Source organism: Camellia sinensis, chromosome 12, assembly GCF_055761805.1.
Source record: "Camellia sinensis isolate YWXY chromosome 12, ASM5576180v1, whole genome shotgun sequence".
In the NCBI taxonomy this organism is placed as follows: Eukaryota; Viridiplantae; Streptophyta; class Magnoliopsida; order Ericales; family Theaceae; genus Camellia; species Camellia sinensis.
The window spans coordinates 89,019,974-89,031,488 of NC_138972.1; the positions used below are offsets into that span (position 1 = coordinate 89,019,974).

The 11,515-nt window shown below is 34.5% G+C and overlaps 1 protein-coding gene across 1 annotated transcript; it reads left to right on the top strand.

Annotated features, from left to right (window-relative positions):
• Positions 1 to 1,860: 1,860 nt before the first annotated feature.
• On the top strand, positions 1,861 to 11,148 carry LOC114265766 (phosphatidate cytidylyltransferase family protein). The gene is made up of 14 exons (XM_028206594.2): positions 1,861 to 2,502; positions 2,631 to 2,743; positions 3,569 to 3,775; positions 3,880 to 3,984; positions 5,570 to 5,640; positions 5,729 to 5,809; positions 5,899 to 6,113; positions 7,803 to 7,992; positions 8,098 to 8,163; positions 8,898 to 8,986; positions 9,083 to 9,197; positions 9,753 to 9,804; positions 9,884 to 9,984; positions 10,630 to 11,148. Exons 1-14 carry the CDS (start codon positions 2,303 to 2,305, stop codon positions 10,741 to 10,743), a joined length of 1,719 nt encoding a protein of 572 aa, XP_028062395.2. The 5' UTR covers positions 1,861 to 2,302; the 3' UTR covers positions 10,744 to 11,148.
• Positions 11,149 to 11,515: the final 367 nt, after the last annotated feature.

Here is an 11,515-nt window from a genome sequence, read left to right on the forward strand (position 1 = left end):
CCAGGAGAAGTGTGGTTACTCCGGCCCAGGAGAAGTGTAGTTACTCCGGCCATGAGAGGTAAAAGTTACTTCGGCTCAATAGAAGATAGAGTTACTTCGGCTGAAAGGTTGTAAATGTACTTCGGTCCTGGAACAGCCTGGGATCAGACCGGTCTTGAAGTTTACATCGGCTTTAGAGGTGTACCGGTCTTGGAGTTATACCGGTCGAGAGTCGTTGTTTCGGTCCAAACACACCATGGGTGGAGCAGAGGAGAACCGAGGTAATGTGTAGCAAGCAGAACCGAACTATTGTTAGTATGGCGTATTCTGCGGTTCGGCATAGCCAATGTTATTCCGGTCATGTTATAGTTCGGCCATAACGAAAACCATCCCACTTGGTTTAAGCAGTGGGGGGTGTAAAAGGATAAGCAATTATCCTTAAGAGTATCAATCCTAGAAGGACTCTGCATGGAGGAATAAAAGTCCTAATAGGATTGGGCTACACGAAACCTATAAAAGCTCTCAAACATCACCTTGAAGGAGGTAACAGAACACAACATAATTTTTACTTTCTGAGAACATTGAGCTTTGTCTATTTGTCAAGTTTTCTGACTTAGGCATCGGAGAGGTTTCCGGCACACACCCGCCGGCTAGCTCACGTTTGTGTTTTCAGGTGGTAAAGCGACGTCGTACGGAGGAGCGTGGACTTGGTCAACAGGATTATACGAGAAGATATATTTCTTTCCCGTACAAAAAAAATTCAATAAAAATAAAAAAACACCCAAAATAAAAAATTTCAATTTTTTTGTGTGAGTTAAACCAAAGAAGATAATTTTTATCTCTCTTAAAACAACATGAACAAAATATGAACATTATTTTATTATTTAATATGCATAAAGACTAAGGAACAAATATGTTATTTTAATCTGACAGGAGATAAGCGTAATTTTTCAAACGTGAAAAGAGATCTATATTAAATAAAAACTTCAGGAGGGTGTCAGTGAAATTTATCCATTTACATCTCTTGCGTCTTTTAACTACTCGTACAATTATTTTTGGTAAATTATAAATATATTTCTTAAAATTTACTTAAAGTATAATTTTTTTTTCTATAACTTAAAAAATTTCAAATACCTCATTGTCAGATTTTTTATAATAGAATTAATTAAAAAAATAAAATTCATAATTACTTTCCTATACAATAATAAAATTACCTAAATTATTAATTGAAATATATTTATAATATTATTAAAAACTGTAAATTAACTTTATAATTTATGGGCAAATTACAAACACCCCCTCGAGGTTTGATAAAAATACAGATTTCTCCCTGAGGTTTGAGAAATTACAAATTACCCCCTGAGGGTCAAATTTTCATAACAAATTAGGAAAAATTAGGGGGAAATCTGTATGAAAATAAAAACCCCAGGGGACAATTTGTTATGAAAATATAAATCTCAGAGGGCGGGATGTAATTTCTCAAACCTCAGGAGAAAATCTTTCACCAAATTTCGAGGGGGTGTTTATAATTTGCCCATAATTTATTAATAAAAAGAATAATTTGTTATTAAATTAAAAACCTCAAGGTGTAAAAAGTAATTTCCAAATGATTCATATTTTAATCAAAATTTAGAGAGTGTTTACCTATTTTTTTTTTTTTTTTTTTATCACCAATCAATTTTTTGATTATTTAATTATTTTTTTGTGTGTTTGGTAATCGGTAGGGTAGGGTAGGGTGGGTGAATTTAGGGGGTGGGTGGTTCAGCAAAACATGGTGAAATTAGGACTGATATTTGTGAAACAATAAAGATAAAAAATTTTAATTTTGAAATTTTCAAAAGGACATTAGTGATGTGATAAAAAAAATTATAAATATACACATTACATTATATATAGGGGTTCCCTTCTTACTACATCATTAAAATTCTTCTTAAAATTTTAAAATTAGATGTCTCAATTTTTTTCTCTGTGAAATTGTGAGGATCGGGCCTGGAAGATGGGTAGGAATCTGCTGCAATGCAAAAGTTCTAGTTTAGCTCCACGTCATCAACCACGTCATAACATCGAAAACCACGCACCCCTCTAGTAGGCACACAGTGTTTTTGCCAATTGGACAAACCGTATGGAACCATAACTGCTCATAGAATTAGGTACAGTACACGGCCACCGTCGGTCCGGTGCGCGCCAAACCCACCCTCTCTCTCATCATCATCTTCTGTGCACCTTCTTCTTATTTTGGTAGTCTGAATTGTTCGTCTTTCAATTCAAACTATATTCGTTGGTTGCAAAGTCAAAAAACCAAAAAAAAAAAAAAAAAAAAAAAATGGCAACAACTATGGCTTCTTCGTCGGTGTTCAACGGCGAGAGAGCCGTGGTTGTGCTCTTCATCGCTCCTCTCCTCTTCGCCGCTCCTCTCTCTCTCCTCTCCGAATCCCTCTCCCTCTCTCTCCTCACCCTCTTCTCCCTCTCCATCGAGATCTTCTCCGAATCCTCCTCCAATTCCCTCTCCCGATTCAAGACCAGGTACAATTCCCCCCTTCAACTTAATTCTATATCTTAGGGTTTATCTATATATATATATATTTTTTGGGAATTCGTTGTGGTCAAGATTGGATTGTGTGTTTGTTTGATGTGATATAATTTTTGTTTAGGAAAGGGGCTTCATCAGGGATTCTACTTGGGGCGGTTACGCTGCCCGGTCTTATGCTTTCGAGGTTGATACAGCTATCGAGAGCTCTGTCGTTTCATCAACTTGGAAATCAAGGTACGTTTAGTGTGCTTAAAATCAAATTGAATGCTGCTGTTGCTAGTATAAAATCTTCAAATTTTGTGTATTTCAAAATTCACTTTGATATGTGTACAATACTTTAGTTAATTTAGTTAAGGGTTAAGCCAATGACAGACTTATGGATTGTCATTAAAGAGCTAATAATGCCAAAATATTTAGGGACAATTAGCCTTGTAACAAAATAAATCATGAGTTTTTCAATTTTGTTAATTTAAACCTTAATCTTTTGATTTGTTTTCAATATAAACCATTCCCCTATTTTTGTTAAGTAAAATCGACGGAAAAAGAGGATTTTAGTCATTATACTCAACCTGGATGGATATGCATCAAATGTTTAAAATGCCATTTTTCATTTGGTTTAAAGACCACAATTCCCATTTTTCTATTGATTTTACTTAACGGAAATAGTTAAATGGTTTAGATTGAGAACAAATAAAAAGTCTGGGGTTTACATTAACAAAATTAAAAACCTAAGATTTATTTTGTTACAAGGTTCAAACCTTGGGATTTTTTTTGGTAATTTCCTTAAATGTTTATAATCACTTCACAATGAAGTATAATACTTCCTGCATATTATTGCATAATTAAGTATCAAATAAAAATGGCTACAGTAGATCATTCATGTTATCGTAATTGAGCATATTTGGATTATTTTGGCTATTGTCTCTCTATTAAAATGGTTGTGCATCAATTTATTTATTTTTAATTTCTTTTCCTTTTCAGATATTTTATGTACTTTATTCTATTATCGTTGTTCTTTTTTTGTGTTTGGCAGTTCCATTCATTTTTTTCCTTCTGCAGAGTTTGAATATCTGCAGCTGCAATATTGGGCAACATTTGCCTGCTGCTTCGGTGTGCTTGGTTTCCTTGGCTTCATTCTTTGGCAGTCACCCAACAATACAGATCCCATTTCCGCACAAAGTGGCTGGGGTGTGAAGTTTAGCTTAAGTTGCCTAGCCTTTTATGCGGCAGTCTGTTGTGTGTTTTTTGCTACAAAATCTCATTTTGGTAATCTTTTGATTCTGCTCCCACTTTAAAATTTATGTACTTTGTTATATGGAGTTTTAACTATCTGTTTAAACATCACTCATATGTTAATACTATTTTTACAGGCTGGTTCACAGCGTTAAAGTTATTGTGGGTGCTATGCGAGGGCTTTGCTGCTGTGAAATTAATTCAGCATGTGGTTCGAACTTTCCCATTTTGTGCCTCCATTGGTATGTTATGCTATTCTATAATCTTCATTTGTTGAGTGACTACAGTTAACTGTTTGTTGGTAGACAACAAGAAATATAATACGATTATGCATGGATAGCACTTAAAACATTTGCAAGCTTTTACAACGCATGAATTTTGATGTTGTGTATTAGACAAAAGATTGACTTACCTTCTATTTCTGCTCTTAAACACTGTTGTTCCATGGCCCTGTGTATGTGGTAACCATCTAATTTTAGGTAGAAAATTAGAAGCCTGTGCCTGTTAGGCTTTTGCTCGCGAAAATTATGCTTTTCCCTTGTTCAAATGGTTGTTTCTTTGTGTAATCCTGTTTTGCCTCATCTAACAACTCACATATATAATATGTATAATTTCTGTCTCTCAAATTCTATTTGAAAGAGTATTGGTTAAGTCTCAGTTGACCTATCAAGCTCCAATCGTCACTTCGTGGATTCAGCTACAGGATTCCCTTTTTTGCCCCTCAACTTTGTGTGATCCAATATATTTGATTGTGAATATGTGGAATTGGGCACAATTGAGATTTTTTTTTTGAGCCAAGCAAGGTATAGTCGATCAAAGATGGAACCATATTGTCGTAGGGTCAAGTTGATTCAGCCAGCTTTCTCCCATATTTGCTCATTACCTATTTTTTCACCAGGAATCCATCTCAGCTTAGTTATGGCAATCTCATGGCTTGTTTCTCTCAGAAGCCCAGTAGTTTGTATCATGAAGCATGGCCAACCTTGTACTTACTTTTTTTCACTTATTATTTGATTTGGAAGCCAGGAAGGGATTTATATTGCTTATGATAAGAATCTGCTGATCATAAACTTTGAGCAACAAGCGCACGCGCACTATAATAAACACTGTGAAATAAAATATTCAAATTTTCAAGCATGAATGGACAAACATAGCTAGGTTGGTGCTTTCAGGATACAGATTCCATCCTAATATCATTGAGTAATCATGAAAAACTTAGACCAATGTGAAATGATTTAATTGAATTGTTCAATTTGTTTCTAATGTAATTTTATTTTTCAGATACTTCTCTAATTTTAAGTGGGAGTTGTGTCAATTTTTGACGATTGTTTTTTTTACATTTGGGAGATTATAATGAGTGTTTTCCAAGAGATTTATTGAGTCAATATGGTAGGTTAATGGTCCAGTGATTTTTATTCCTTTAAGAGAGTATGGCATCATAAATGGCACTGATTGATTGTGTAGTCATGTTGAGGTTGGGTGCTCAGTATCTTGTTAGACTAACTGGTTTTCTTCACTAGAAGTCCTGAATTAAAGTTGATTTTTGCAATCATCTAAAACATTGTAAAACAGTGGTACTCTGGAACATCATTGTCCACTTGAATTTCTGTTTCCTGTTTCAGAATGTATATTGTTTCTTTTCAAGTTTCCCAATCTTACTCTGTTCCAGCCATTAGTGCTTAAGTTTAATTTTCTTGTGAGAATGATAATGCTATTTCATCAGTTGCCTTTCTTCTATTTTTGAGGGCTTACTGTTGTTATTTGGTTAGTCAATTAAGATTTTCTTGTACTCTACTTGGTAATTTATTGGATTTTCTCTCTTCTTAGGGGAGGCCCTTTTGGTGACTTCTGGTCTTGTTATCTATTTTGGGGACATGTTTGCACTTACCTTTGCAAAGGTTAGTTCTTAAAAAATCACTAAAAATAAAAAATGGTTAGTTTCTTTGAAATGCTTGATAGTTCTTACAAGCAACAATTTTTGAGCAGATTCATGGATACTTGGTACCATCAGAATTGATATATGTACAATATGGAATCAAAAGAAGTGAGATAAGCATCATTATTCAGGTATGATTGTTCCCAGGTGAGAAAAAAAAAAAAAAAACACGAAAAAAAGGAAGCAGCTGGATCCTAAAGTTTTCTCCCCTTTCCTGCAGGGCATGGTTGTTGGCCTTCTTCTTTTTCCAATGTTCTTTAAATTTGTTCTCCACATTTGGGAATGGTTTACAACTTCAGCATACTCCAAAGCAAGGGCATACCATGAGATTGGAAAATCTGTTATTTTCTATGCTTCTCTGGCATTTATCTTGTTTGGAATTGGTCCAATATGGATGCAGCTCGTTCAAGATTTTCACGTACATCCTTTGTTATGGTACGATGTACTTTATAATATATTTTGAGACTATATGTGCATCCTTTGTTCAATATTTTCCCATGCTATTGTAATATATTTCCATGTTAATAATGCCACATACTTTAGCTCCATTTTGACTTCATCATGATACTTGTCGTGAAGGTAGAAAGGGTTTGAGTTTTCCCCCCTAAATGGTCCACTTTGTTATTAGAATAGAGAGAAATTATTATATTATATGTTGTTTTGAAACCAACTGGCACGAGTCAACTAGGCTCTGTTTTTGCTCTTTATATATACATAGGAAAACGGTGGTTAGACCTGTTGATATGCTTAACAAGTCATGTGAATAACGAAAACCTCTGCTTGAATGAATTTCTCTCGTTTCATAATAATTATTATTTTTTTTGGGGTTTATTCGCAAAAAATGCCTAATCCGAGTTCATTCATTTAAGCTTGGGTACATCTTAGGCATGCCAATTCAGGATAAAGTTTAGGCTCAGGTCAGGCCCGAGTTTGGTTGGTTGCTATGAAGCACGGATACTTCAAAAATGGTGACGTATCCGTATCGGATACTTATCGGATACCGATACTCCTCGGATACTCGCGGATACGTATCGGATACTTCTTAAAAGTATCAGATACTTCTTAATTAATTTTTTATTAATTTTGAAGTATCGGATACTTAATTTTGAAGTATCGGATACTCGAAGTTATATATTACTTATAATATTTTGTTTAGTTCTTTGATAAGAGGAATATACTGAGAGTTAAAGTAATAGAATTTGTCAAATTGATGTATCCTTGTTGTCTCTCTCACTTCTCTCTCGCTTTTTCACTCTCTCACATTTCTTCTCTCTGCTCTCATTCTTTTTTTGGTGTTGGCATGTAAGGATGATGTTTAATTTGCATTTGCATTTGCATTTGCTTTTGCTTTTGCTTTTGCTTTTAGTTTTGGATGTTTTATGAATGTTTGAGCACTTTTAGGTTAATAGGAATCCCTCTACTTATTTATTAATTCACTTTAAGTTTTATTTTCATGCATATTACATTATTAAAATTATATAAAAAAAATAAAAATTATGAATGTATCCCCGCTGTACCCGTATCGTACTTTTTCAAAATTTGACATATCGCCATATCCACATCCCCATATCACCATATTCGTATCCGTGCTTCCTAGGCTATCATTGATGACTTAAAAAAGTATATTTGCTGAAATTTTTATTTAAGAATGGTTTTTTGGCTTTAGCTAAGATCTTGTGATATTCAATGATGAAGGGGAACAAGTTGAAGCTATTGACCTTGAAGACTCTTAGTTTTATAAGAATCTTTCTTCTTTATCAAGTTGTCTTTTGCTTTAGGTTTTATTTTTATGCATACTGCATTACTAAAAATTGTTAAAAAATATTTTTTATGAACGTATCCCCGCCGTACCCGTATCTTAGTTTTTCAAATTTTGTCGTATCGCCGTATCCGTATCGTATCGTATCCGTATCCCGTATCCGTATCCGTATCCGTGCTTCCTAGGTTGGTTGCCATGTAATTATTCATTTACACTTGTAATGGTTAGCCTCTATCATTATAAATCAGTTCCATTACAATATTGTGGGTAAGAATTCTAGTTTGTTTGTAGCTATCTAGTATATGAAGTTGTTTGGTTTGAAAAACATATATATGTTGCATCTTATTGTTTTTAATTTTTTCCAGGGTGATTAATTTTGTTTTCTCGGAACCGCATAAGAGGCTTTCATTGTGTATCTACTGGGTGGCTCTTATATGTGTGTCTGTCCAACGGTTTTACAACATTTCAAAGAATAGTAAGATTGAGAGGATTCTTCTTCGAAAATACTACCATCTGATGGCTGTTTTAATGTTTCTGCCTGCTCTTATCTTCCAGGTGATTTGGGATTCACACAATAATCTTCTCTGTATCCTTTCTTTTTAATTTAGTTAGTTCTCCAAGTAGTTTTTGAAGTTATGTGGACTTCATTTTTGTTTCCAGCCGAAGTTTCTTGATCTGGCATTTGGTGCAGCTTTGGCGGTATTCTTGGTCTTGGAAATTGTTCGAGTAAGTTCATTGAATTTGCACGTACTATTGTTCTTGATTTTTTTCTTTGCTATATACTAGAAAAATGACGGTGCTGAAAGTCATTGCCTTTGCTCATGTCTAATATTCTTGGGTTCAAATGTCAACACTGCAGTCTGTAGAACTTATTGCACATGAAATTAAAGTATTTATGCATTGTAAGAAAATAAAATAAAAATAAATAAAAGGGGAAAGTGTGGGCAAATTTTGTGGAACATTGGAAATTGTTAAACTTCAGGAGCACTTTGTAATTTTACATGTTTACTTTGCATATGGTATATCAAATGCTTGTTTGAAATTATTGAAAATGATATCCAGGACATAATTAACAAGCTAACCATGCTTCCATGGATATTGGGGGATATACTGCAAATCTTGCAGAGAATGAATGAAAATGCTTTCAGATATTGTGATTTGTAAATTGCCTATCATGACACAAGATTCATTGCTTTTATTTATTTTTAATTCATTTCTTTTATAGAAATCCAAATTATGGGGGATATCATTTCGTCATCCATCCATAAGTTAATCTAAAAAGTTTATCCCAACTTGTTTTGACAGATTTGTGAAAGCTGTTTTGCATTTATCTCCCAAAAGTGACTCCTTGCAACACTCTAATTGTTCTTATTGCAAACTGGGTCTTAGTTCGTTTTAGATGCTTAAACACGTTATAATGGTTTTGATAAAGCTTGCATAACCATAACTTTTGTAGACAGGTATGGAGAATTCAGCCTTTGGGGCCACTCGTACATCAGTTTATGAATGCGTTTACAGACCACCGTGACTCAGATCTTCTTATTGTTAGGTATGACATGTTTTCATCATATTGCATAGAAGATGTAGCATATTTTCCTTGTGAATAATAATTAATTCCTAATTTGATGTGTTTTTCATTTTTCAGCCATTTTTCACTCTTATTGGGCTGTGCACTTCCTATCTGGATGTCTTCTGGGTTCAATGATCGACCTCTTGCCCCTTTTGCTGGAATTTTGAGCCTTGGAATTGGAGATACAATGGTGTGTTTTCTAGTTTCTATGTACTATTATGTTCACATTTTGGTGAAATTGCAATCTTAAGTGAGTTTTCTCATTTGTGTATGCTCAGAATATTTCCAAATTTACTTAGCAAGATATGAATTTAATTTAGCTAAAAATAGTTCAGAATTTGTAAATCTATGAAATTCTGTTTGAAACAAAGTTGTCCTGTCTAGTTTCTACCAATTACACCATTTGGTTATTGACTTAATATTCTTCACTCCAACTCTCCTACCCACCCCCCCCCCCCCCCCAAAAAAAAAAAAAAAAAAAAGATAAATAAAAGAACCTATTAATTAAGGTAAGATGGTGCAGGATGTGCTTTGATGTTGTGTTTGGATCTTGAATTTGTGGAGGGAAAAGAAAAAAGAAGGAATTAGTTTCTATTTCATTCAAGGAATGAAGAAAAAAGAAGTTTCTATTTCACTTGCTTTTCCCTCCCAAATTCAAGATCCAAACATGACATTACTTGTTTTACTTGAGAAACATCTGGTTATTTTTGTACATTAACCAGATTGGTTTGGCTTTTATGTCTAGGCATCAATGGTTGGCCATAAGTATGGTGTCCTCAGGTGGAGCAAAACAGGCAGTAAGTATGGTTTCTCCTGCTAGTTTTTTTTTGTTGTTGTTTAGCCTCTTTAATGTGTGTTCACTTTTTTATTTGATAGAGAAAACCGTCGAAGGTACTGCAGCTGGCATCACATCGGTCCTGGCAGCTTGCTCAGTTCTCCTTCCACTTCTAGCAACAACAGGATATATTTTTACTCAGGTCTCTCTCTCTCTCTCATACACATACACACACAAAAAACTAAATAGACACCTGCACATAGGCATGCATGCTTGGACACACATTTTTAAGCGTTCCAGTTATTAGCATTGTTAGGAATCTGGATTGGTGAAACATGAAATGAACAAGCGCACAAGCAAATCAGATGCACACATGAAGAACACAAGATTTACGTGGTTCACCTGAAACTAGGGCTACATGCATGGCTGCTACGGTTTTTATTGTGATCTGAAAGGTTACAAGAGATTACACAAGATAGCCTCCTCCCCTCAACTATATATACATAGAAATTAGGGTAATAGGTCACAAGTGCATAAATATCATAAATACTCTTCTCCGAAATTCGGGTTGGGAGGCTAGCCCCGCCAAACCCCTCCTTCGTCGGGCAAGCCCCCTTGCAAACCCCCACTTACTATGAAATTGGATCCATGGTCGAGTCGTTAGTGTTTAGTACTTACGGGAATGTGGATTTGTATTATTCACGTCATTACCTTGCCCCATTTCTTATAGTGATTGAATCACTTCCACTTCTTGTGCCTTAATTTGGAAGTGCTTATCTGCGAATTTTGATTTTCACCTTGTGAATGATAATACCGTTCCTAATGTCTTTGATGACACTATGTGCAGCACTGGTTCTCTCTTCTCATAGCTGTGATCGTTAGTGGTTTGTTGGAGGCCTACACTGCACAACTTGATAATGCCTTCATACCCCTCGTTTTTTACAGCCTTCTCTGTCTGTAACTGCAGAGTTTCAATGACCGGTAAAAATAAACATACATTAATTTCTCAAGACGGCAATAACCAAATTCTTTCACAATGTCCATTTTTCTTGATTTTCGGCTTCTTTGAGCACACCTTTTTCTTGGTAGGTATAACTTAAAAGTTACTCGGCTTGTACAATAGGTCTATCTGATCTTCGTTGTTTTAGACAACATTTTGATTAGGCTTAGGCTTAATTCAATCTTCATGTTGTACTAGGAATTTGTTTTTTTTCAGTGTACATATGAAGGGCTAACCTTTACATACACATATCTGGGAAGAAATTGAAAAGAGTGATACTATAGAGATAGGGAGTGAGAACTGTGATTTTTTATTCAAACAATGTCAATTAATGAAACATCCAATGAGCCTTGTTGTCTCGCACTATTTTTCATTTTTCAATTTTTTTTTTCTTTTTCAAGGCCTTCTGTTTGTGTCTCAATTATTCTCTCCACTATTAGATGGGGTTCTTGGAATGAATTAATTCTTAAATTTAAGATATGCCGCATGTCGTTGAGCTCGTTACGGAAATAAGTCAAGTTTACATTTTAAAGTTTAAGTTTTTAAATTAACTTTAACAACTTGCAACTCAGCTTGGCTTAGTTATATACATTATAAAAAGTTAATGGACTTAAAGTTCAGCTCTTGATTCAAGCAATTAAAGCTTGTTTGAGTTCGATTTGAAAGGTAAGCAATAAGTTTGGCTATCTTAAATAAGTACACATTTTTTATGTTTTTATCTTTTTTCTGTCAC

Coding starts and splice junctions, on each gene's coding strand:
- LOC114265766 (XM_028206594.2), top strand. CDS start 2,303: ATGGCAACAACTATGGCTTCTTCGTCGGTGTTCAACGGCGAGAGAGCC. Junction 3,776..3,879: donor TGCTACAAAATCTCATTTTG/GTAATCTTTTGA, acceptor CTATTTTTACAG/GCTGGTTCACAGCGTTAAAG. Junction 8,987..9,082: donor TCAGATCTTCTTATTGTTAG/GTATGACATGTT, acceptor TTCATTTTTCAG/CCATTTTTCACTCTTATTGG.